This window comes from Arvicola amphibius, chromosome 13 (genome assembly GCF_903992535.2).
Source record: "Arvicola amphibius chromosome 13, mArvAmp1.2, whole genome shotgun sequence".
NCBI classification, from domain to species: domain Eukaryota; kingdom Metazoa; phylum Chordata; class Mammalia; order Rodentia; family Cricetidae; genus Arvicola; species Arvicola amphibius.
In genome coordinates, this window is record NC_052059.1 from 46,546,479 (window position 1) to 46,574,217 (window position 27,739).

The 27,739-nt window shown below is 40.4% G+C and overlaps 1 protein-coding gene across 1 annotated transcript; it reads right to left on the reverse strand.

The window, feature by feature from the left end:
• Positions 1-59: 59 nt before the first annotated feature.
• On the reverse strand, positions 60-27,409 carry Kctd9 (potassium channel tetramerization domain containing 9). The gene is made up of 12 exons (XM_038310703.2): positions 27,286-27,409; positions 16,490-16,611; positions 14,839-14,882; positions 11,696-11,792; positions 11,096-11,154; positions 10,772-10,900; positions 6,564-6,631; positions 6,374-6,469; positions 5,564-5,713; positions 3,546-3,651; positions 2,771-2,904; positions 60-1,910 (listed from the first exon to the last, which is right to left on the reverse strand). The coding sequence occupies exons 1-12, from the start codon at positions 27,331-27,333 to the stop codon at positions 1,794-1,796; spliced, it is 1,170 nt and encodes a 389-aa protein (XP_038166631.1). The 5' UTR covers positions 27,334-27,409; the 3' UTR covers positions 60-1,793.
• Between the last annotated feature and the right edge of the window lie 330 nt (positions 27,410-27,739).

Sequence of the window (27,739 nt, forward strand, 5' to 3'; positions counted from 1 at the left end):
ATAACTATGGGAAATGCAGAAAGCATTGACTTTCCAAAGCAAGAGCACACACAGCCTGCCAGCGTTCCACACCGTTTATTAACGCGGTTTACATACGATCTGAACCCTGCAGTTCCCAAGCACACTGTGTTTACATCTTTTTGGCTCCTTCTGCAGTCTCAGGTCTGTCTGCAGAGGACCAGTCAGTGAATAAACACAGTCTATAATTACTGAAAATAGAGTGCAGTGAAATGAGTTAAATATAATTTAGGCACATATTGATTATGAAAATAGGTATCTCTCAATACAATACTTCTCTGTCTTGGTAAAAATAATAACGCAAAGAAAATAATTCATTTTCAAAGTTGCTTTCCTTTCCCTGTAAAGGAGCGCTCTCCTCCCACTGTGCACGTGAGCTCTTTACTGTGAAGGAAAGCTTTGCATATGTAGATAGAAGAATAAGCTACAGAATAATGAAGACATGCCACTCTCCTGGAGGGGACAAGGTCACCTGTGACGATTCACTACCTCAAGCTGACAAGTCTGGAGGATCTCGAACCCATTTGGACACAGCTTATATCCCTGCTCTTAGAAAACACATAAGGACACGGGGACAGCCACTAAGAAGGCCCTGCTGCTGCTGTTGCACAGATAATGACTCAAGAAAACGGGACTAAATTTCATTTAAAAACAAGACAACAGAAAGTATTTTTTAAAAGAGCCACAGTTACTGACTGATAATGCAGCTTATACCAGTCAAATGTTTAATTTTTATTCATCAATTTTTTTGGTGGCTATAATCAAATCATCAGTTTAGAATTTCTTAGTTGCTACCAAGGGTTTAGCTGTAATATCTGACGCTGCATTCTCACAGGCAGCTGCAGGATTTACTCATGCTTTATAGCTCCAACTGCACGGAGTTTAGATTGGATGTCTGTTTTAAGCCGGTCCTGTATAAACTACTCGGCATTACATGACCTGTGCTGAGGATGCAGCTTGGTGTTTTGGCTCTGAAATATCTTCCTCTGCTTGTGATAACTGAGCACAAGAACTGGACTAGTGAATGGACAGAGCAGCCTAACGTGGTACAGCATGGAACTTGCCCGTAATGAAGCTGAGGCATGCTCACTGGACAGCTGCAGCAACTGGTGGATCCTTCGCTCTGCTGTGGAATGATATACAAGGTCTTTCCTTCCGTCCTGTCTCAAAGTGTGAGAACAGAGTACGGCTCACATTTAGCTCTGGTTTTCTCTTACACAGTAAACATTCTAGAAATGAATCTGAAGAGAGCTGTAGGGAGTCTCGCCCTCACCAAATGCACATGATGACCGGCGTCTGAGGAGGGAGGGCATACTAAAGCTATTTATAAACCTGAAGAACTCTTCAGTTTCCAAGACGTTTAACAATTTAAACATCCTTACTGCATCTAGGTGTTCAATAAATATATTTGCATATATTGTGCTTTTCATAAATTAAAATTCTCAAATGCATCTTAAACCAAGATGGCACTTCCACACAATGCCTATATAAGAGCAAACATAACAGATACTACTCCTGGTCAGAAACCAGACAAATGCCCAGCTCCACGAAAAACACTGCAGCATGGTCTACTTTCCCTAGTCTAGAAACAGAGTGTTCTTCTGTTACAGTCACAATGTGGGGGAAATTCAACTGTTTCCCCTTATGCACCTCTGGGAACAAGCATTTGCCGCAATTCCCTTACAATGTTATCTCCTCTAGACAAGCCGATGGACAGAGAAATAAAATAAGGACACGTTTCCATCAGAGACCTCTTCCTCCAGCTCTTGTCACTCTCATCTGACACTCTGGGACATATGTAATGGTGTCAGCATCTCTTCAAATATGGCACCCTTCACGTTGGAACCTCTCAGGTTGGCTTCTTGGAGGTCACACCCCGACAAATCACAGTTCTGTAAGACAAAGAAAGACTCATGGAGCTCAAGTGATTTAGGATCAAATTTAGGTCCCTATAAAATGATTACTGGGCATGGCAGGATGATATTTCCAAGTGTTCCCATTTTTGAAACACTTCTACCAATGCCCTGTGGTGATCTGAATGAGAATGACCCCATAGACTCATATATTTGAATGCTTAGTTAACGGGGAGTAGAGCTGTTTGAAAGGATTAGGAGGATTGGGAGGTGTGGCCTTCTTGGAGAAAGTGTGTCACTGGGGGTGAATTTTGAGATTTGAAAAGCCCATGCCAAATGCATGTTCACTCCCCCTACTCCCTCACTCCCACTCCCCTCACCCCTGCTTATGGATCAGGATGTAGCTCTAGGTGACTTCTTCAGCACCATGCCTGCCTGCCACCATACTCCCTGCCATGATAATGAATTCAGCCTCTGAAAGTGTAGCACACCCTGGTTCAATGCTTTTCCCAGTATTCATGGCAGCTCACAATGACCTCTAACTCAAGTTCTAAGGGATCCACTGAATGCCCTCTTCTGACCTCTACGGGCAACAAGCATGTATATGGCATATATAGCAGGCAAAATACTCATAAACATGAATAGAAAGAATGGAAAGGACTATACTAATGATGCAAAGTCAGTTCCTTTTGCCTTTAAAGAAATTTGTTGCTGTGATCCTAAGAACTATCAAGAGATCAAGGCTGAAAAAAAAAAAAAAAGAAAAGTCCACAGTAATCTAAATCTTCATATACAATTCTATCTCTGTCATGTGTTCAATATAACACAGCTACCAGATAGCTGGCATGATCCCACCAGTAATGCTCATCATTAAAACTCCCTGGAGACCGGAGCCTCACCTCCAAGTCGGTTCCTGCCAAAGTTGCCCCTCTGAGATTACAGTTCTTTAGTTTTGCATTTTTTAAGGTGGCAACTCGCAGGTTAATTCCTGTCATCTGACTTCCTTCCATATCCACGCCTTTCAGATTAGCACCTGCAAGAAGCAAGGTTTTGGAGGAGTTTAACCTACAAATATGTTAACTACTGAAAGCAAAAGTACAAGATTATTTAAGGGAGGGGAATGAGACAAGACCCCACAACTTTTGGAAATAAACTTGAAATCTGTCTTTTAACCAAACTGCAATATAGATTCCAATGGTGGTGTTTTATTCTCTTATGGCATAAAATAAAGTGTCTGAACAATACTTTTGAGGAGAGAAATCAACCTTGTCTTTTAAGAAATGGCACTTTTATAATATGCCTCTGTGAATTAATGGTCAGGGAGACCACAAGCACCATGTCACCTAAATTCAAGTAAATAAAGTGCCCAACTCACAAACAACAAAACACTAACGGAGTATTAAAACCTGACACTACACTGCAGGAGAAACTTAAATTCTTCATTTTTGTCAACATAAGAATATTTTATTCCCTTCCAAAGATCAGAGGTTGATATTTAACTTTTCAACTGAAGATCTGTGGCATTATTTCCTGTGTGCTGGGTGCTGACAGTAAAGTGATTCTCCAGGTCTGCCCTCAGAGGAGGCTCCGCCCACAGACTTCCTGCTTCACCTCTAACTACAACTTTTACTTAAGGGCTTCCTTCCAGGCAAGAGCAGGCAGACAGGTCCTCACCCTCTAAGTTGGCTTTAAGACCGGAAGGATCCTCAAAATTACAGAGCCTCAGGGATGCGCCTTCGGCGTTTGAGCAAAGCATCTTGACTCCCTGGAGATTTGCACACTGTGAACACAAGAGTCCCGGCTATAAGGGTTAAACTTGATAACATCTGTGCAAGCAATAAGAAAGAAATTAATAGGAAAAGACCCAAGTCAACGCATCTGCAATTAGTTATTTTGTTTTTCCTGAAGACTGCTTTAACGAAACCCAGTAAGAACTGAGAACATTTCAAAGAATTACGCAAATGAACAACGGCATGTTCACTGTACATAGAACAGGAGTCCAGAAGAAGCAGTTTATGTAATCTGAACTATGACAGCCATTTTCTGACTTTATAAACAGCCCTGGACATCATGAAATCATATTCAAAATGTAGGTGAAATGAGGACATAAACTCTGGGGATGGAGTTCTCTTCCTAATCATGAAAGGAATAAAAAATGAAATTCTTGGTGTCCCATTACTTTAGGAGTCATTTGTCTATATAATACTAGTCACCTGTTTGTTGAGTACTTCTGTATCAACCACTACTATATGGCATTGCCAAACCTCAGCACAATGCATAACGAGAGCAGAAAGTTAGAAAAATCATGTGTGAGTTTCAAGTGTCAAGTCATTGCCTTCAAGGCCTGAACTCTATGAGGTATTGATTAAAATGTCTCTGTAAAACTAACATTAATATACTTCTTCACAACTGTGGCGATCAAAACAGATGCTCAGTGTGTTCAAATTTAAAGTATAGAATCTACATGATAACTATTCTTGTCTCAAACCCTAAGACTTATGCATAAAAGCACACTCATCAAGGAAGAAGTTTGGTTGCAGGTGAAGTTTTACTCAGCTTACAGTCCCTTCCAGTAACAGGAGACAATTAACTTACAGTCCTATAACATTTCACTTTATCAGAAATATATACTGGCCTTCACATCTACTATTTAAGGTAGGCACAATGAGAATCTTGAGTCCTAGTGTATAGAGAACATTATGGCTCAGTCACAAGAACACCTTTATGAACTAGATCTAAAAAGCAGGTGTTTTGAATGATTAACTCTGTCTTTATCTTTTTCTGTCCCTACCCAAACCAAGCAGCCTTCCAACATTTCAATAAATGCTAACTCCTTCAAACTTGTCTTTATGCTAATGTCTATGCTTTTGCCTATTTTGAAGGAACATTCAGCCTGAGGTAGAATAGAGAAAGGAGCAGTACTTACAATGTGTATTTACTAATTTTTTTATTAGATTTGATACAGAAGTTGTAGTAAACAGGCTGAACTAATGAATAAAATCAAGATTATAATAACTCAAAAAATGACTATCAAAAACAAAATGCTATACCTGGTCAATTAATTGATAGACTAGAGTCCTGAGATCAAGAACTTAATTTATTATTGGTTCTGTATGTATTCTCTAATCCCAGATAACCCAGGCAACTAACTACATACATATATAGACATTCATATATATATATATATATATATATATATACACACACACACACACACACACACACATACATATGTGTATATATATATATATATATATATATATATATATATATGACAAATTCTCACATATGTGTAGAGAAAAGAGCACCATCGAGATGCTGACTTCCAGAACGTCCACCACACCCACTTCGGACCCCCTCCTCCAGATACTTTTAGTTATTACCTTTCCCATTCACATATGAGGGTCAATGGATTTCACGTTCTTTCTGGACTTACATATAAGTTGGCAAATAATACAAGTTCTGAAAAATTTAGTAGACGACTTTGGGGTGCTCAGGACCTCATCTCAGGATTTAACCTTTTATTCATATCACAAAGGATATGAATTAAACCAACCCATTCCACTTTTAGACCCTCCAGTGTCAACCACATAGTCAATTATCTGTGTTGAAGTAAACACACAATTCCTGCTTTTGAGAATACTCAACAGCCTAAATTTCAATTTTCCTTATGACTAAAGAAAGATTCTTACGTCGAGCACTGATCCAGATAGATCAGCTCGTTCAAGATTAGCACAGCAGAGATTTGCGTGTGCGAGGTTGCAGCGGCTTAAATTGGCCATTTTGAAGTTAATGTATCGAAGGTCCAAACGAGAAAGATCAGCACCACTGAAGTTTAAGCCCTGGAATTAAAAAGCAGACTGTCATGATGCTGGAATCGTCTGTCTGAGCTGAGTTTAATTAGTGGAACTAAGCACCAAGATTTACAGAAGCCTTTGGCACATGGAGCTTATTATCAGCATAAGCAAATGGAACTGAGACTACATGGCTTTCATGGGTTCTCACAGAAGAAACTATCCAAACATATTAGGGTAGAGATGGCCACACTACATTGAAAGGTGGACATCCTAAAGAGGGGCCATAGTCCGTCACATACCTGCTGATAGCATTACTGCGATAAACTAATCACTTTACTAATTCTAAAATCCAATCCTCTTATTTAAGGGGGAAAAAAGATGCATGCTGTGGTGTCTTCAAAATCTGTAATGCTTTAAGACACAAAAGTTTCTGCCACTGACCAGCCACACACATGCACATAACTTGAAAAACTGCTGCACTTTCCACCTTCCTCAAGGACTCCTACGCGAAGCACAATTAGACAGTAAAAGAGGCTATTCCATCTCCTCTGCACTAGCCACTTCAAAATTAAATCAGAGCCACAGCTCATAATTGAATTGCATCTTGCATTTAAAGGAAAAAAAGGACACTCAGAAGAACTGTGGAACTGCTCTTAGATTTGCGGATATGCACAGGCCATGCAGTGAACGGTCTGCGTGAGTTACCTGGCAGCGCAGCTCTGACTTGGTTGGAGTGGCCAGCAGAAACCGAACAAATTCTTTTCGGGATATTGGCGAGTGATCCTCTGGTGGTTGGGAATTCTTGAGAAAGAGGTAAAAAAAAAAATCAATGGGGTCTTTGGAGTTACACTTATGATAAGTGTAATACTGATCATGATTTTAAAAAATGTCTCACCTTTATGGCCACTTCTAGGTGTTCAATCAGTGAGTCAATACCAAAAAACCTGGCTTCTTCTAGCACACCTATCAAAATACAAAGGATGTGACTTTCACACAGGACAATTCATTCTGATATTTATATAGCATTTTTCTGTTAAAATCTCACAATAGTGTTGAGAGTCCACAAGTAGGCTCATTTGCACACACACATATATGAGTGCACAGGCGGGTGAAAACCAGTGTCGCTTGTCACGTGCTGATCACCCTTGGTTTGATTGAGAATGCCTCTGAGGACCACCCTCCTGTCTCAGTTCTTGCGGAATTACAGCTCAGGCTGCCATGCCCAACTTCTTAACACACTCTAGTTAACTGAACTCGGGTCCTGACACTTCCAGGGCAAGCACTTTACTGACTGTCCATCTCCCTAGTTAAAAAAGTAGAAGCTTGGGCAATAGCAACAAGTAATTGTAGTTTAGAATGCTCCCACAGAACGTTGAAAACTATTTTAAAAACAGGTTTTTCTGAGCCAGATTTGGATCTAATCTCATCAGTCAGGATGGAGAGGTAGGAGGATCCAAGGCCGGGGGTAGTCTAGGACACACAGTCAGTGTGGGTTACAGAGTGAGACAGAGGAAATAAAACAACAGGTTTTTCCACAAAAAAGAAATACATTACAACAAAAGTTGGTATATTTCTAGATTATGTTGGTAGCTAAGTAAGCCATTAGCAAAAAATCTTAAGTCTATATAGTCCTAAAATAATCAATTGAGTGGTGCTTTTAGTGTGAAATCCAATTAAAAATATTTCATTTGTTTTTGATAATTCATCTATTTTATTAACGGAGTAAATAAACTGGGTTTGTTATAAATATCTTAATGAATCAGAAAATAATACAAACTGTTAGAGTTTAAGTCAAATTCAAGAAATAACTCAAAATTGTAACTGAGACACTTAATACTTCTTTATTTCTAATAGTAAAGGGGATTTTATGCATCACACACTTTGCTCAGCATGATTAAATAGATACACATTTCCTCTCATTAGAGTACAGGTTAGCTTTATGCTCCAAATGAGGACTGTTAACTTGGCTGGCTAAACTCACTCAGGAATTACAAATCAAACAGACATAACCCCGCCTGCCCTTCAGACTGTAATAAGAAAGGCCAAGCAGTTAGCTGGGAGGAAGAAAATAATCTCTTCTGGGAAAGTCAATCTCCACTTCCAGCCATACAACTGAGGAGCAGAGCTCAGAGTGGCACACACTCATAAGCAACCTGGCATATGTTTCCTGCCAGTCTTAGGTGCACACTCACGGGGGTCACATGTTTCCTGCCCAGCCTTAGATGCACACTCACAGGGTCACATGTTTCCTTCCAGTCTTAGGTGCACACTCACGGGGTCACATGTTTCCTGCCAGTCTTAGGTGCACACTCACGGGGTCACATGTTTCCTGCCAGTCTTAGGACACACTTGTCGAGTCACATGCTCCCTGCCCAGCCTCAGTGCACGCTCACGGGGGTCACATGCTCCCTGCCCAGCTTCAGGGATCCTCTGCATCTTATCCCCAAGGGGCAGTGAGATATCAGTCCTTATAAAAACCCTAAATAAAGAGGCTCTCTAGGGCCTCACTCTCAGTTCACCAAGACCTTTTGTGTAAATCAGACCCTCTTGGGGAATGTGGTATGGCTTCCTTTCTAATTATAGATTTAGAATTAAAAGCTTTGTATACACAAAATGCCACATTTGGACAGCTGAAAGAATATCCAGTCTATTTTCCGCTAGCACCAGTAACACCTGGGCTTGAACTCCAGCTCCATTACTCCATTTCAGTCTCAGAAAAATTACTGTGGATTATTTTTAAAGTATTAGACAACTTGAGGGAACCTGGAGGCAATATAAAACTGTTTGGGTGGAAACTAAACGTACTTAAGATGATGAATAGAATGCACCCAGGAGCGTTCCTCATTCGCGACACAGAGCATAGCTAACACAAAACAGTGGTATCAGAGGAAGTGGTGTGATCGTGTGACAACTACTAACCACGAGGATCTAAGCTTTGAAACTAGCTTGTGGGAAAAAACTGGATAGTTGGAAAAGCAGGGTACAAAAACGCTAAAACTTCTGTAAGTGGAGTTTAGTAAACAAGACAGCTTGAAGCTCTGAAGACCAGACCAGAAGGAATGTAGATAGTTAAGGCCTGATTCATGAGACTTAGCACTCCACTAGAATTAGAATAAAAGTCGCTCATATTATATTCTGGCAAAGAATTTCTATGTTCTATCCATGATCCAAGAATTTGAGTGAGTGAGTTTAAAAACAATGAACTAATTAGTCTGGTGGAGAGCATTTCAAGACAGTATAACATCCAGACTGCATCCCAGGCAGCTGGCTACTCAGCCTGGCCTCCACTTGAGAACTGGAAGTACAAAACAGAAAAGGAAGATTTGAAAAATCAGTATATAACTTTGCAGATGAGGAGGGCAGCTTGATAAAGAGAATAGCACCATCTCAATGAGATCAAGTACTTTGATAGTGGACATCTCAGGAACTGACTCACCCACCACAGATCAAGGATATGAAGGTCTGACTTCATTTGAAAAACTTTGCTTTGAGAAGATAAGTACACTTAGCAAAGTGTTTCTTCAGATCCAGCCACACAAGTATTCAGCACTCACTCCACGCCATAGTCTAAGGCAGTGTTCTCAACCTTCCTAATGTTGCAATCATTTAATACAGTTCCTCATGTTGTGGTGACTCCCAACCATAAAACTATTTCCGTTGTTACTTCATAACCATAATTTTGCTACTGTTATGAATCGTAATGTAAATACTTGATATACAGATGGTCTTGGGTAACCCCTGTGAAAGGGTCACTCGACCCCTATGGGGTTGAGACCCACAGATTGAAAAGCACTTGTCTAAGGGGACCCAACTAACATTTGAGCTGGTAGAAGACATCCACATAACACTGTTCTTGCACAAATATAAAGTGCAAGGATTCTAGGGTCAGAGGTTTCTGTCCAGATTCCAAAAGAAGGCAGATTTAGAGGTACCAGGAACATGGAATTGTCTGGCAAGGAATGCTACCAGGGGTGAGCAAAGTCAGCCCAGGAAGAGAGGCCATGGGCAAAACAAATGGTAAGGTACAGCAGGGAACACTTAAACCTTTGAGAGTTCACACTTATGCCCTAGATGTTGCCAGACATAGAGCTAAAGGATTTAATATCTTCCTTGCTTGATTTGGTCCCATGCTTGAACGAGAAATGTTTATGAGAAATCTCCTATAGGCTCCAAGTATCTGAACGCTTGGTCCCCAGCTGTTGGTGTCATTTGGAGAGATTGTGGAGTCTTTAGAAGATGGAGCCTTGCTGGAGGAAGGCTTTGAGAGTTTATAGTTTGGCCCCATTTACAGTGCACGCTCTGTCATGTTTGTGGTTGAAGATGTGATCTCTCAGCCTCCTGTTCCAGCTGCCTGCTGCCATGCTTTCCTGCCATGAGCCACGATGGACTCTCCCTCTGGAGCTCTAAGCCCAAATCAACCTTTTCTCCTTTCTCTAAGTTGCCTCAGTCATTGTCACAGCTACAGAAGAGTAACCAGCAGAGCACGGGTCCTCTTTCCAATGCTTCAATTCTTCTCTGAGAATAGGGCTGTTTATTCTGTGCCATTATATCTTAAAAGTATGCAGTTTTAGTTTTGAGTTTTTTTCAGGGTCTTACCACTAAGAGATTGCTCTGAGTCTTAGTAGGGACTCCAGATTTGAGCTTCTGCACAATGCTGCAACTGATAAGACTATGGGAAGCTGTGAAGCTGGACAATGAATTTCGCATTAGGAGATAGCAATAAGCCTTTGGGGACCCAGGACAGAATGTTACAGCTTCAAAATGAAAGGATCACACAGACGTAAGGAGTGAATGTTGGTCTGCTGTTGGTATTAGTATTTTTGGAGGTTCTGAAAACTTAGGTTAATTTTCTAATAAATTGCAAACTGAAACATTACTATCATCAAGATCTAAAAGCTTTGTCTTTCCTTTTGACCACACTACTCAGTATACAGAAATAATACAAACCTATAAAAGTCCCTTGTGATAGAATTTAAATCTATTTAGAATCCAAATGAAAAAAGGTATGGCTAGACATATGACAACCAGACAGAAAGACAGCCTGTCTGTGCCAATACCTACACACCCATACTCACAGCATTCACACACGTGTGAGAAACTTACCCAATAAGTTAATGCCATCGTTTACAATGAGCTGTCCATGACGCAAGTAGTTCAAAATGGGTTCAAAGTACTCGGGACTTCGGTCAATTAAAAAAGCTCCTCTATGATCTTGCTTATTTCCCCAGACACCTGCGATATCATTTTAATGAAAAAAAAATCCCCCCATAAAAAGTCAGAATTTGTGGAAGGAAAAGAAAAAAAAAAACCTCACATAATATGTTATCAAGTCTTTACTTTTATAAAAATTCTTTTACTCCACTCTATAGTTATGGCATCAGCTGAGATAAAAAGGGCCAGAAAGGAAGTGAGAATGTGTCTACTCACCTCTGTCCTTGAACATGTGCGCCAGCATACTGTCAGGCTCTTTATTCACTAAAGTGCTCCTAAGAATTCAGGGAAAAAAATTGATTTCTCCATGTGTCTTTATAAACAAACATATTTAAGTCAAGAGTATACTTGAGTTCAGCTGCTCTCTCAAAAAGATGCATGCTATAACCTGGTAGGGTAATGCTGGGAAACAAAAATGTGCGGTAAGTTGCCAAAATCTCTTCTAATCTGGCAATTCCTTTGATTTAAAGCTAAAGCTGCATTATATCTTTTCATTAAAATACTAGCAAGACATTTTATTACAATATTCTTGACCTTATATTATCTAATGGATTTAAGCTGTTATTCTAGAAATACTGCTAATTTCAACATGCAATCAATTTTATTACAATCTAAAAAACAAAATTTTAAAGCTGAATTGATGCTTTATGCTTTCTCTGGAATGAAAGGTTAACTTCATTTAAAGTTTTTTTCATAAAAAGCTTTCTAAAAATAGTTTCACAGCACATAATATTCTTAAAAAGCGTTTTACTTGGTTGTGCTCTTTAAGACACACAGCATGCGCACACACACACACACACACACACACACCCCTACCTTGTTGTTGTAAAGTATCGCCCTCCTACATTTAATGTCAGCCAGTCTGTGTGGGATCCTAGTAATCCTCCAGGTGGTTTAGAATCTGTCTGAGGATCTAGAGATGACATGTAAAAAATAACAGAACTATTAAGATTGACGATTCTGGGAAGACAATGAAGTAATTTCTCAAAGCAAAGCCCTATAAGATACTTTGGATAGACAGTACCCAGACCGTGACAACAATACAACCAAAGACACAGAGTCTACTACAGTGCTTGGCCAAGGGAAGAAAAGTCCTTTGGCAATTAAGAATAGTCGCTTAAAACCAAATTTTGTGTTTTGGTTTGTTTTGTTGAGACAGGGGATCTCTGTAGCCCAGGCCATCCTGGAACTTAGTCTGTAGACCAGGCTGGCCTGGAACTTACAGAGATCCACCTGTCTCTGCCTCCTGAGTGCTGAGATTAAAGGCAGGCACTGCCATGCCCAGCTAAGACCACACTTTTTTGATGCTACGCTTAATGTCAGAACAAATACCCAAAATAAGAAAAGTGTGTATCAACAATTTTTACAACGGCTTTATTTTAAAACTGACATAAATGGACATATTTAAAGTTTATAATTTGATAAGGTTTGATGTGGTTCAACATCTGACTTTCAGGTACAGAGCTATAAACTGTCACAGTTTGCAAGATGCTGGAGAAAACTGGTCTCAAAGACTCTGGGAAAATTTTACTAGAGTCTTAAATGTCAGACAGTCAAACACTGGAGAGAATGATATAGGTATTGAAGGCAAGCATTAAGTACCGTTGAAAGACATGTCAATGGAACTCAGGAAGAAGAGGCAGTATACAATGGATGTACTTCTGACAATATGGAAATACAACCATTTTTAACAAAAAGAATGCAAGCAGCTATACAAAAAATGTTAAACTGTTGGCAGACCCTATTGGTACTGAAAATTATTATTCTCTGAAAATCTTATGTGCTTGAGTGGGATGGAGCATGAACAGTAATGTGATCCCATCGGTCTCTGCATTCCTGGAAATCAGGGTTACTGATACAGAAGGACATAAAGTCAAGACAGAAGGGGGAAGTGAAACCTTCTAATCCTGGATATACCCTGAAAAATTTAGTATGAACCCATGAGATTTTATATCATGTTTCATGGCATAAACATATCATTTTATAAAATATGATAAACTTCATAGCATAAGCATGTAAATTTTATCTCTAGCCATCAAAAGGCCTTTTAATAACTATAAACCAGACTGCACCTTGAACATGACATCAAGTCATAACCACAATGTTTCAAGTCTGTGACAGAAAAGAGTAAGATGAACACCTTACACGCTAGAGCATAAAGAAACCACAGACTAAACAGTTAAGTTTAAAGACAAACAGGTTGTCACTGGCAGGCCAGCAATGCATGCAGAGAATAAAAAACCTATCAACTATTCTTAGGCTTAAGAAGTCACAGGCAGGGGCCGGTCCTGCAGACCCAAAGCTGCAGGATCTTCAAGGTAGGGCAACAACAGGATATTCAAGAAGAGGCCCAGTGAGGGCCCAGCATCGATGGTGTTACAGAAACCAAAGGCCTAGAACCAGACCAACACTCTTGCGATTAACACTGGCAAGTAAAGATTATGGACAAAAGATTTACAGCGTGACTCACTGTAGCTTCCATGATGAGACTTTTTTTTTCCTTTCTTTTCTTTTTTCCTCTTAATTTTTTTTTTTTTTTTTTTTTTTGGATGGGGGAATTGCAAGGGCAGAGAGCAGATATGAAAAGATGGGAAAATGAATGGGAGATGTGTGATGTGAAAGACACAATGAAGAAATAAAAAGAAAGCTAAAAAAAGAAGTCACAGGAATAAACAAAAATCCTAGTAAATTTTTTTGGTTACCTTTTTCTTTCTCTTGGCTTTAGGGGATTGAACTCAGGCCTCCATACATGGCAGACACTACTTCTATTACTGAACTAAACCCCAGTCTAACTATTTACTACTTGGTGAATAACATTTTATTGCTAGTATGCAAGTAACCACTTCCTGTCAGGCCAAGGGAGAAAAGATTTGCTCAGAGTTTAAGGTGGAGACAGAAGGGGCTACACGTTTATTTTGTGGCTTTTTGTTTGTTTGTTTGTTTGTTTTGAGACAAGAGTCTCATCACCATGTGGCCTTGGTTGGTTACTACATAGAACAGACTAAAACTTACAGAATCCACCTGCTTCTGCCTCCTAAGTGCTAAGATCAAAGGCATGCACCACCATGCCTAGCACACTTACTTTTAATGTGGCTACTACCTGAAACAAAGCCTCATCAAATACAATGACTATGATATTTTTATTTGATTTTTTATTCATTTTTTTCATTTTATATACCAGCCCCAGTTTCCCTTCCCTCCCCTGACTGTGATTTTTTAACGACTTATTTATTATGCATATGGTGTTCTGTATGTATATATGCCTTCAGGCCAGAGGAAGGCACGACATCTCATTACAGATGATTGTGAGCTACCATGTGGTTGAACTCCAGACCTCTAGAAGAGCAGCCAGTGTTCTTAAGCACTGAGCCATCTCTCCAGCCCTGACTGTGATATTTTAAAAACACTTAAACACACACCCGTGAATGACTATAAGGACAAAATAACAAAGCACTATTTAAAGAATATTTGCTTACTCATATATTAGGTCTTTTCTTTTGAGACATTCAACTATATATGCTTTCTTCCATATGAAAGGATAGTGGCTGAAGCCAAGTCATGTTTTCACTGTTAGGATTTGATCAGCAGTAAAGGACTGTCAAGCACTATGCAAGGAATACATGGTTACAAGTTAACTTATATACAAAGAGAAGTACTAGCAAACACTATCAAAGATTTTTTAACAGTTCTTTGTAAAATCAAAATTATTTATCATGTCACAAATATACAAATCTAGCAAATCTTAAAGACATGTAAAGGAGGAAATATATACACTAAAATATAATTCAAATTGTTAAGTGTAATTTGACATAAGCACAGTGAAGAATAAAAAGAAGGTGAAGATCTGGGGTTGGTCATCATAGTTTTTCATGTTAAGTCACACAGCTCCTTGTAAAGTACTTACCATCTCGTGTTTTTTACTATGGCAAATAAAGTAGAAATTTAACAGAGCCACTTACCAATAAATGGTTCTCCTTCACATACAAACAACACATCATCATCCCTAGGGAAATCAAAATTTAAAAAGCCATAATCAAAACCTAGAAAGCATATTAAATAGTTGAGGACTAACTGAACCAATCCTTAAGATTATACAAGTAACAGGCTTTGTCACCAATCTACCTACAAGAAAACTGACTAGACTGAAATTCAAACATGATCAATACTGTATATCAAAGTATTTCTGAAATTGAAAAAAACCGGAATTCACTATCATATTTTGTGAATGTAGTCTTGTATAAGTTGAAGAAAGTACTATTTTATGTTCAAAAGACATGCTGAAGACAAGGCAAATTTTGTTTTATTTTAGTTCTTTACCCCTAAATAAGTCATTGAAGTGCTTTCTCAAAATATTAGCAGTTTAGAAATTAAAATAAACTGTCATATTAAATCCTGGGAAGATGACACCCTAAGCAACTCTAACACCTACTCACTGCACGTCTACCATGACTACAATAAAGTGTTTCAGGTCACCTACCCTCTTGGGTGGACCAGTGTGGCCTCCTCCAGGCCCACTTGGCACGGTCAGTGTAACTCAGTGACCAGAGGCACTAGTGCGAGCCTCGGCTACTTCCGTCACAGTCATATCCATCTGTCTTATAAGGATCACTTTGTGGCTCAACATAGGAATACATTGGGTCTTTCTTGGAATAGAATTTATGATCGAAAATTAGGATAATGTATACCATACAATGATGTTGGTCAATTATCCATGGAAACTGAGATAAAGAAAAAAACTAAGAAACTCTAATTTATTTAGATTTGTATTTTGCTTACTTTGCCAGTTAATGTTTCTAGATTAGAATGGAAGTTTGTCCTCACAGACAAAGAGCAACTGCTAAACTATGGCCTGGACAAGCCCCTTCACATCTCAGTTGCTCAGTCTCCTTGTTTAAAATGAAGAAACTAGAACCAATTGCTTTCAAGAAATCTACTATACTGAAGGGTCAGTCTGCCCTAGAATCGAGTGTAGATTCATCTTCACATACATCACTGAAAGCATCACGGTCTTTACATATTTTGCCAACCCATGCTTTGAGTTATCCAACTCAAGCAGAGCCATCCCACTGCTGGTGTGGTCTCTACCTAGAGTGTCTTCTTTATCATCTTCGTGCTAAATGACTTCCCTGCCTAAAAGTCATCTCATACTTTGAGGAATGAGGTGAGCTTGACACCTATTTTACACTGCGAAAACACAAAAACAATTTTAAAAAAGCAACATTATAGAAGACCCCGCTGTTATCTCTAGTTGGAATTTTGTAGTATTTAGCATCAGTTCCTTGTGATGTTTATAATTTTAAAAAAAATGAGTTTAACAATAAACAAGTGCACATAAGAGGTTTTTAAAATTTTGAACTGCTGTAAAGAAGAAATTGTCAGTGTCATATATGACCAATGCAGATTGTCAATATGCTGAAATATACTAAGGGTTCCCTATTTAATCAATAGACTTAGAGTCCAAGAGACTTAAATTTCAAACAGCTAACTCCAAACAACCACTTGGCAAGACCCAGCTTTCTTAGGAACAATGCAACTATTACATAAGCAAAACAGCATAAGAGCAAGAAGCCAAGGGCACACTGTTGAGAGCTTAATAAAGGTGAAGTTTACCTGATCAAAGCAATATCATCAATCAGTCCACCTTTCCCATTATATACACTGGTGGCTTTTATGCCGAGTTTACTGCTGGCCACTGAAAGCAAATCAGACAAAGTTCCATAGACAGCAACCACCTGTGAACACACCAGATTAATTTGAACAACATATACAATGAATGTCATCACTGACATTATAGACCATCACAGTCCATACAGATTAAAATATCAAAAGATCATGTAGGAGATTTTCAGCACTGCCTGGTACATAGTTATGTTGTGCCTCCTACTGTAGAAACTCAAAACTAGAGAATAAACTCCAAGGAAGAGACGAAGGAAAGACTGTAGGAGTCAGACAGAATGGAGGACACATGGCCCACCAAACCAATTCAGCAGGGCTCATATGGACTCACAGAGACTAAAGCAGTGAGCAGAGGGCCTGCATGGGTCTACACTAGGTCCTCTGCATGTATGTCATGGCTGTTAGCCTAGTGTTTTTGTGAGACTCCTAACAGTGGAAGCAGATGTCTCTGACCCTTTTGCCTGGTCTTGATACTCTTTTCCTCCTATTGGGTTGCCTTGTCCAGCCTCAATACACAGGCTTTTGCCTTGTCTTATTGTATCTTGTATGGTCCTGTTTCGTTGTTGTCTCTTGGAGGCCTGCTCTTTTCTGAAAGGAAGTGGAGGGGGAGTGGGTCTGGGGGAGAGGGAGGGTGGGGAACAGCTGGAAGGAGTGGGGGTGGGAAAACTGTGGTGGGAATACATTGTATGAGAGAAGAATCTGTTTTCAACAACAACAACAATAATAATAGAGAAATTGTGGCCAAACAAAACTAATCTAGAATCTTAACGTTCAATACAAATTCTGGTGATAGTATGTGACTTAAATTTAGATTAGCATTTTCTTTTTTTATATAATTTATTTATTATGTATACAGTATCCTGCTTGCCTGTATACCTGCAGGTCAAAAGAGGGCACCAGATCTCATTAAAAATGGTTGTGAACTAAATTCAGGAGCTCTGGAAGAGCAGCCAGTGCTCTTAACCTCTGAGCCTAGATTAGCATTGTCTGTCAACTTGTTACAAACTCTATGCTTGTTGTTTTAACTGGTAATGAAAAAAAACAGTGGCATCTACCTTAGTTTGATGAGGAAATGAGTTAATGCCTACAGCTTAGTAAAGTATCTAAGCATCTAAGTCCTTACTATGTTGTTCTATTATTATTATTTCCAATTCCTATTATTATTATTATTCCTTTGAAGCAATGGCTCATTTTTGGAATAGGAATGTTACTCACTATATCAACTATCATAGAAAAGGTAACAACTTCCCATCTCATGAATTTTTCAAAACCTATGGTTTCATGAAGTCCAGTTTTTAGCATCTAGCATTCTGAACACAACACTGCTGGGGTGTATAATAGGCAGGTGTGTCCTGCAGCGAATCAGGCAGGGTCTAATAAACAATAATGCAGGCAGCTACATAGAGGGGGCTGAGAGCTGGTCCACACATGGATTCTGTGCCTTGGTCAGCTCTGACCGGCTTCCTAATGGGTAAGATAACCCCTGATGGCGGCGCTGTCAGCAGGATCTCTGAAAGTTAGAAATAAAGAAGACAACTGTACACAGAAGGACAGACACCACCACAGCACACAAAATGGCTGCGAGAGGAAAAACATCTCCTCCCCAGAGCTACACCCTCATCCTTGACCCTAGAGCACAAGGAATTTTCTAAATCCTTCCTTTTCTCCTCTTCTGCCTCTTGTGCATCTGCATGATTTCTTTTGCATGACACCCCCTCCTTGCCCTGACATCAACTTTCTCTCTGCAGTTCTTTCATTTCTGTGGGCATACTATAAAATGGACACAAGACGAACACATTGACTTAAGTAAGCTCCTAACTTAAATGTGAGACATTGAGATTTATGTGACTTAGTTTTCAAAGCCAATCAAATTAAACTGCTGTCCACTTCCATATGATTGAATTGGTTTCTTCTATGCCTTGGTTATTTTCTAATGAACAGAAAGGCTACTAACCATACTCCAGTGCTACACTGATTACATGAGAATATTTAAATTTTAATTCAATAAGCTTAATTAAAAAAAGATTTATTATATTTATACAGATGGTTTTTCTGCACGTACATCTATCTGTGCATTAGAAGAGATCATTTGATCCCATGATACTAGGATTGTGAACCACCACAGGTGCTGGGAACTGAACTCAGGGCCTCTGAAGCAGCAGACAACGCTCTTAACCACGGAGCCATCTCTCCAGCCTCACTTAAATAGCAGTTTTACAAAGGCAGTTCATTAGCTGCACTGCTCGTCTGCCCAACACTGAGCTGCCCGCCCACAGGCTCATGCTCCCATATTCAACAGCACACATGTGAACTTTCTGCAGCCACAGTTCTACTGGACAGTGCTGTTCTAAGCAGCAGGGAAAGTAAGCAATGTTGAAGCACCTATTTCACCCAGGAAAGAGCAACTGTACTAAGTGAAGGCTTGGCTACTGCCATCTATGGTGGTCTGAATGAGAATGATCCCTATAGGCTCATAGGCTCGCATGCTTTGTTCCCAGCCAGTGGAACTGTCTGGGAAGGATTGGGAGGTGTGACCTTGTTAGAGAAAGCGAGTCGTTGCAGACGGCTTTCGAGATTTCTAAGGCCATGTCATTCCCAGTGTGCTTCTGTCTCTTGGATGTATCTCAAAATGCAAGCTCTCAGCTACCACTCTAGTGCCATGCCTGCTTGACTGCTGCCATGCTCTCTGCCATGCAGGTCATAATCTCTAACCCTCTGAAACAGTAAGCCCCAAATAAATACCTTCTTTTATAGGTTACCTTGGTCATGGTGTCTAATCACAGCAACAGAAAAGTAATCAAGGTACCATGTTCCCTGTTTTCAACTTCCCATGAAGACAACTTTGAACACATGACACATAACCCCCCACAACTGATTGGTAAAGCCTAGTCACAGATGGGAGACTTGATAGGGACTTTTATGTTGGCTGGAAACTAAGAAATCAAGGTATAAATTGAGTTCAACTTTTTAGTATCAATAAATCAGTTTGAACACAGCAGCAACATAATTTATTATTTCATCAATTATTTTTCTCTTTTCTTCTCTTTCTTTTCTGTTGATTTGAAACAGGTTCTCATTCTGTAACCCAGAGTGGCTTGAAATTTACTCAGTAGCCCAGGCTGCTGCCAAACCCAGATTAACCTTTCCAGATGCCACAGCAATTACTTTCTAACCTTTCTTCCTGCACTTGAATGTGCTGCCAAATGGCAAAGTGAATGTGACAGAAGTTGCTATTCATTCTGTGAATACCAACCAAGTACACCTGATGAGCAGAGCTAAAACATACGAAATACAGGAAACAGGGCAATGACCTCAGCTACCAGAAGGGTTGGCGGACTGAGCTAGAGGTCAGGGTAGATGGCATAGTAAAACCCTAGATTAAAAAAATAAAAGACGTGTCACCATAATCTTTGAAATGAAGAAAATGAATTCTGCAGTTGAAATGGAAGCCTCTACTTGGCTAAATGTTACATTACTTGCTTCAGTAAGCCCCAAATATTTCTTGAATATTAAGTGAAATGTCATTGTTTTCAGGGTTTTGAACTAGGTCACACCTTTTCTGTACATCAATTATATCTAAGTCTTTCATTGGAAGATGAAGTATATGGTATAACTGTAATTTAAAAGTACTATTCATAAGAGAGTTGAAAGACTATCTCTCAATAGTAGAACTACGACTGATTACTGAGAATTTTTAAACATTGTCTTCCAAATTATTATGAAGAACCTATATTACTTACACAGGGACAGGGAAATTTTTAAATTTATTTTGTAGCTTCCATATTCTTGATACTAGTTTTGGAAATAAAATGTGTTGTTGATAATCTAATAATTGACAACCAAAAGATCATCGATTAGAGAAAATAGAATTAATCTGAAAAATTGAAGAGTTCTATAAACTTAAAACTGTCCCCTCAGTTGGCCAATATACTTTTTACTTGGAGGTTTACTCTTAGCATTTGTTTATCAACTTAAAATCATTTGTGCAAACTAGCACCACCAAATGAAACTGAAATTATACTATAACAGTAATATTTTAAACATCTGTATTTTACATAAACAAACTGGAAACCAAGTTTTTAAAGTATAGCAATGTAAGTCAGACATGGTGAGAGGTGCAAGCCAGACATGGTGGTGCACACCTTTAATCCCAGTACTTGAGCAGTAGAGGCAGAAAGACTTCTGTGAGTTAGAGTCCAGTCAGTGTGTGTGCCTGTGTCAATGTATGTTTGTGATACACAAAGAAAAGAGTGTGAAATTGCTGAGAAAGTTTAAACACTGGGTACATAAATTTTTCTTTATGACTCTGCTGTAAAAAGGCAATGGAACTCTTTTATTCAAAATATTGGACTCAAATTGCTTATGGTTTTGGTGTTTTGTTTTTACCTGTTTGGTTTTTGATACAGGGTCTACGTAGCTCTGGCTGTCCTGGAACTCACAGAGATCTGTCTGCCTCTATCTCCCAAGTGCTGGGATCAAAAGTGTGTGCCACCATATTCAACATGATTTTTAAAAAAAATTTGCATAAACTTTACTAGTTGAATGTCCCTACTCTAAAATGTCCTCAAATCAGGATTTTAGATTGTTACCATTAGAAATGCTCAATGTGGGGCTGGAGAAATGGCTCAGAGGTTTAGATTACTCGCTGTTCTTCCAGAGGTCCTAAGTTCAAGTCCCCTACACGGTGGTTCATAACCATCTACAATGAGATCTGGTGCCATCTTCTGGCATGCAGGCATCCATGGAGGCAGAACATTATATACATAATAAATAAATAAATCTTAAAAAGAAAGACATGCTAATGGGTGCTAAGCTTATTTTAGTATTGATACTGTGCCTAAGCAGCCAGGCCCTTATAAAATGAAAGACTATGTTATCTGCTTTAAGTGTGTGATTCTTCCCTATGTAGACCTGAAGTTTCCCTGTCACTGCATCTGCTTTAAGAAGTTCAGCATCTCTGGGGTGGTGGCAGTGCAGCACTCAGAGGCAGGGGCACGTGGGTCTCCGTGAACTCAAGGCCAGCCTGGTCTACAGACTGAGTTCCAGGACGGTAAGGGCTACACAGAGAAACTCTGTCTCAAAAACAAACAAACAAAAATAAAACAAAGTCAGCACCAAGAATGCTAGCATTTTGTGAAGCAAATAGAGAAGCATGTCTATTAAAGTTCACCATGACTATATTATACTATTCAGACACACTTCTTTCTTGGTTGGAGAAGCCATGATGAGGAAAAGCTATCTGGTAGTTGAGGAACTGACTGCTATAACAGTACGAACACAGCTCATTTTAATTTGCCTTTAAATACCATTTTCAAATTGTATCCTATCAAAACACACTACTAGCATGAAATGGTTAAATTATGCATACTGATTTACCTAACCAAAATACCAATAATAATTTCTTACCTAAAATGGAGAACTCAAGTCACACTACCTTCAATTCTGGTAGAGTTTAAAAGTGAAGATGATTTTATTCCTATATCTACTACTCCTGAGGTCACTATTAAAAATTGAAAATTCTAGCTGGGTGGTGGCAGTACATGCCTTGAATCCCAGCCCTTGGGAGGCAGAGGCAAGCTATGTTCTGAGTTTGAGCTCACTCTACAGAGCAAGTTCCAGGATAGTCAGGGCTACACAGAGAAACCCTGTTTCAAAAGGAAAAAAAAAAAATATGACAGTATTAAATGGTGGAAAGGACACAACCAACAGAAATATTTAGGTACTACTAGTGGGAATATAAGTACCCATAATGACTTCAAAAACAATCTGCAATTACTTTATAGAACTGACCACTTGGGGGAAGGTGGAGAAATAAGGGAATGGAGGAAGACTTAACTGAAATCAAGAGTTTATGAAACAGCTGTATGGAAAGTTATGATCTTGCAACAGAAGAGTATTATCAGAGCAGATAGTGCACAGGCAACATGAGAGAACGGGGAGTGGGGGACTCTGGTGAAAGGTTTAGTGAGACAGGGAAGGTAGAGAAGGGAGTAGGAGTGTGCTAACCAAAACTTAATACTATGAAGAGGCTTTATATAAATCTACTAGTTTGTTAACTAAATAAAAATAATCACATGTGTATACATAAACTATATATGGGTGGACAATGCAGCTCTAGAACACATGGGTCACTAAATAAAAATCTCAGTGTCAGACATTGTATACCTACCTACTAATTATCTGGACCTCAGGGAAGCCCCAGAAGTAGCCAAAACAACCATATTGCCATCACTCCTGGTTAGCCACCATAATTAGACAGTAAGACTCTACTGCTGAAGATACCACTCACTTTAGAAACAAGAACATACGAGAAATCAACCCTGACTGACAGAGAAACATTCTCCCTCCTGACTAGCTTACCAAGTACTGAAAGGTGCCATGCAGGATGCTGGAGGAAAAAAGACAACAGTCTTAATTCAGTGCTAGACCCTACAATATAGACTTGCCTGGTAGGCTGGGCCCTGCTGTAATAGGGGTGTGACAGTTACAGTTGGGATAGCCCATTATGGGTACTTATATTTCCACTAGTAGTACCTAAACATTCTGATCGGATATGAGGCCTGCTCCAGCGGAGGGATTTTCATGCCTGGTACTATAAACCTGGTCAAAAGCTCACAGGCCTTAGAGAGGAATCTACTGCTGTTATGTTAAAATGCCATGCTGACAAACTGACATACATATTTATGTTTATATTCATAGATTAATGTTGCTCAACTTTGGTCAAGGAAGCTTCTTTTTGCAGTGGCTAAGAGTTGATAGAGAGACTCAATACTGATCAGAGTGCCAAGTATAAGAGAGCACGAGTACTCCATTGTGGGTGAATCATCGAAATAACCCCACCCACCAATGTCTCAGGAGGCCTCAAGGAAGAGTGGGCAGAGAGACTGTAAGCACTAGCAAATGAGGAGGAGCGCTGAGAAATGCCGACTTCTGGACATGACTGCTGCACACAGAAACTCACAGCAGCTACAGGTAGCTACAAGAGACCTGTACCATCATATCAAGCCAGCCAAAATGCAGCAACGAGAAACAAAATTAATGGCTTGTAATATCTTCCTTTCATTCTGATGCACACCAGTATTTTATATTATAATCTTCTGCTTACATCAAATATATTAAGAAACACACAGGCTGAGAGAACGGCAAGTTTTTGCTGAGGTTAAGAGTCCGATTTTACCTCTAACAACAGAAAAGTTCCAGTCTGGATACATGATACCAACAACACATTTCTGACCTAATATCAGATGGAAGGGAAACTCTTTCCTGACTAAGAATGCAAGCGTCAGTACAGAATCCAGGCATTTCCTCGCCTGCTGTAGCTGCAGCATTTGGCACGGAAGGTCACACTCAAACAGTAAGTGTGTAGCTGAATGAACGAACGCTGTATTCAGAAAGCCTATGATTTGCTCAACTTGTTATTGATGGCACTAACACGGGGTTACTCAGAACCACATGTTTCATTTAGATGTCTGAATCCTCATTTCATATTCTTTATACTCCCCTTTACAGGGAATAGTATGAGATCAAAGGGAATGGGAAGCACACGGAAGGTGTAGGCCTAACAGACCTTCCTGGAGCCAACAACAGCCCCCTCGTCCCCACGATTCAAACAAGGCAGCGTTCTGGGAGTATAATCTTCAAAGCCCATCAGTGGAACAGTTTAGGCTCGTGCTCAGTCAGCTGTGTATTTATTTAATCGTAAACTGTAAGCTACTGTCAGAAACGTTTTTCTAAACGAAATGAGGATTTTTATTTACTCAGATGACAAATTGGCCAGCAGGAATCTTTTAAATATGTATCACTAAATTTAGTGAGATTCTGCTAAATATAAGACTGTCATTAAACAATAAAGGTTTTTATTCTTTTTCTTGTGTGTGTGTATGTGTTTAGCTGTGTCTGCACCTGTGTGCACAGGCGTGTTGAGGCCCACAGTTGATCTGAGGAGGCTTCTTCCCCTGCTTGTCACTTATCCATTGAGGCAGGCTCTCTCAACTGATCCTTGAGTTTGCCACCAAGGCCAGCCTAGCTGACCAGCTTCCTCCTGTGATCCTTCATCTTTGCCTTCAGGGGCTGGAATTACTGGTGGACTCACACAAGTTGCTTGTGCAACGCTTTAACCCCTGAGCTACCTCCATAACACATAAAAACTAAGGCAAAGGAGAGAAAAACCCAAGACCATTTGCCAGCATGTACAGGAAAAGACTCTTTCTTACGTCTTAGTAATTAGGATGACCTCCTCATACCACTGGCTAATCGTTCAAAGAACAATATACCCTAAGGAAGAAGTTGATTATTAATGCCAGCTATTAAGTAAAACTTCAAATAATTTTCTTAAAACATGGCACTCTTTGGCTTCTGAGAGCCTTTTATATTATTATTAATACTGGCTTCAATCTGCAGTTTCTTTGCGGTAATGTTTTAAAGTCACTTGGCATAGTTGATGGCTAATTTAGTTCTGACTGAATGATGTAAATCTCTACTGTACTTGTAGGCTTCTATACATCCTGTGTCAAAGAGAACCAACTAGTGCTGGCTATCAACCTATTTACACATGTAGGCCTCTGTTCTGGAAGAAAACAAGCCCAGTTTGACAAGTTCAGTGACTGGAGGCCCCCAAGCTTTTCCTGATTAGAAAGGCCAAGTTTTAAAATGATTTTGTTTTTAAATGAAAACATAGATAATATACATTCCCCCCTAAATCCCAGTGGGTCATCTTCCACCACCCTCCATGGTATTACATTTCACGTAGGAAAAACCAGCTCCCAGCTTTCATCAACATTACAAGCACTTATCAGTTACACAAATATAGAATGTATGTTGATATCCTGATGCGTGCTGATGAGCTGTGTGCTGTCTACCTCACGGACCAGAGACACAAAGCAAGCAGTAAGAGGAAAACCCATTTGGGGAAAAAAAAGATTATTCTCTTGCCTAAGGGATTAAAAATAGCAACCAGGTAAGTCAGGAGACAATCTAAATGATATATTCTACTTTATAGACAGGACAGCAAACTATTTCATGAGCATCCATGTCATGTTTACAATGACCCTGACTAAATATAGTTGCTACATGTATGCTACATATTCATCCATATGCAGGCAGTATTGTGATCTTTGTCAAATAAGAGTCATTTAAATATTTTTCCATCAGCCAAAAGGAGAAAAAGCATCTTTAGAACATACTTTTTTTTTTTTTTTTTTTTTGGTTTTTCGAGACAGGGTTTCTCTGCAGCTTTTTTTTAGAGCCTGTCCTGGAACTAGCTCTTGTAGACCAGGCTGGCCTCGAACTCACAGAGATCCACCTGCATCTGCCTCCCGAGTGCTGGGATTAAAGGCGTATGCCACCATCGCCCGGCTAGAACATACATTCTTTAGTTTAGTAGAAAGGACTAGGGCATAGTTTCTCTTAAATATGAAAAGCTAGTATTCTTCAGTTTAGACTTTATCATCTTTGTAAAGTCTATGCACACACGTGCTTTCTCCAATCTTCTGAGATGAAAAGATTTTTTAAGTAAATACGACTTAAATTGGAAACCCAAAGCTGAAAACTTTTTCGAAGTTTTAAGAAAAATTAAATAAAACACAAAGAGCCACTCCCTCAATTTGTGGACAATGAAAGTCAGTGGACTCGGAAGAGAGGTACAGTAGAGTCGAGGATTTAGAAGGCCCTCCAAACGCTTCGACTGCATGGAGTCCAACACAGACCAGCAATGGCCAAAGTGCACACACTACAGCTCTCAACACTGGATACTAAATCTCTCAGTAAACCACGCAGACTTCAGTTTATGAAAGCCAGCCAGTTACACAGCTGGTTAAGGAAAAGTTAAGGATCAGAACTGATAGAGCCTTTGCGGCACATACTTCGGAAGCCCCAGCAGAGCTCATGCTATTACTATTTTTGTATGAATAGCCAATCTGAAGGAAACAAAGTTACAGAGCACAAACCTCACTGTGGTTCAGATTTCCAGAGTCAGTTTATTCAGAACTGCAGAGGAGTTCAAAAGCACCCGCCTCTCGCTTAATGCTTCTGAATAGTTTTGCTATGTATACGTGCAGGAATTAAGAGTACTCTGGCCATTAATAGAGTGGGGACCAATGTACCTTCAACTGAAACTTTAAAAGGCTTCATTACTTCTGAGACTTTAAACAGGCTGACTTATGAGTCGGGCAGTCATTTAACCACACATGACTAGCCCAGCAGAAACAGCCAAAATTTTCCAAAGAATAACTTTCAAGGGTGGGGCAAGAGGCTGCTGCAACATCGGAAAAATATTTAGCACCACGCCCTCCACGGAGGCCTAAACGCAGCTAAGGCTACTGTCAAATCAGTCATTCCGGTCTGCTGTCACCGTCCTTTAAGTGACCCAAACAAGGCAACACAATAAAACGTGCACAAAAGTTTTGCACGGTGTCAGGGCAGGGGGGCCCGGGAACCATGAAAGAGGAGGGAAGCATTCCAGACCAGTCCCCATTCTGAGGGTGTCACTCAACTGTCCCCCGGAGTTTCCATCCCCCGACCTGGCCAGGTCACCCGCCACGGTGATCTCTGCCTCCTCCCGGGGTTGAGCATTACTCAGCACGGGTAAGGGCAGGAGGGTGCCGCAGGAAGGTGGACTGGGACCTCGGCCCGCCGCTCAGGTGACAGCGGCGCCTCGGAGCTCCGGTGGCCGGGCTGCCCGGATCTGTCGGGAACTGAAGGGGTCCGCGGGTCGCGCCCCCGACGCCGCTTACCTTGCCGTTCCTCGGGCTGCCGTTTAAGAACAGCGTGACCCGCCGCATCGCGCCGCCCGCGCCGGGTCCTGAGGGAGCCGCCACCCTCGCCCCCGGCCCGCCACCCGCAGCGCTCCGCGCCCGCGAGACCCCTCCCGCCTCCCACCCGGACTCTCCGCCCTTCGCCACCTTCCTGGTCGGCCCCACACTCCTCACGCACGCACTCTCAGTCCCACACCCCGGGGTTGGCCGATCCTCCTTCCCACCCCGCCCCTAGGCTCCTTAGCCTGCTAGCGGCCCTTCCCCCAACCGCGCCAAGACGGACGCTGAGCAAGGCCAATCCACGCTCGGAGCCGGCCAGCATTCGGCCAATCAGCGTTCCGCAGAGGGGTGGGCTCAGACTAACGCCAGGCGGCGGAGGGAGGAAAGAGAGGCTGAAGGCTGGTTGACGGAAAGGAGGATCAGCGAATCAGAG

Bases quoted from the DNA above. Each gene is read 5' to 3' on its own strand.
- Kctd9 (XM_038310703.2), bottom strand. From the start codon at position 27,333: ATGCGGCGGGTCACGCTGTTCTTAAACGGCAGCCCGAGGAACGGCAAG. The intron at 10,901-11,095 runs GTGAGTAGACAC...ATGATATCGCAG, and splicing joins GCACATGTTCAAGGACAGAG to GTGTCTGGGGAAATAAGCAA. The intron at 6,632-10,771 runs GTAAGTTTCTCA...GTATTTTGATAG, and splicing joins CGATGGCATTAACTTATTGG to GTGTGCTAGAAGAAGCCAGG.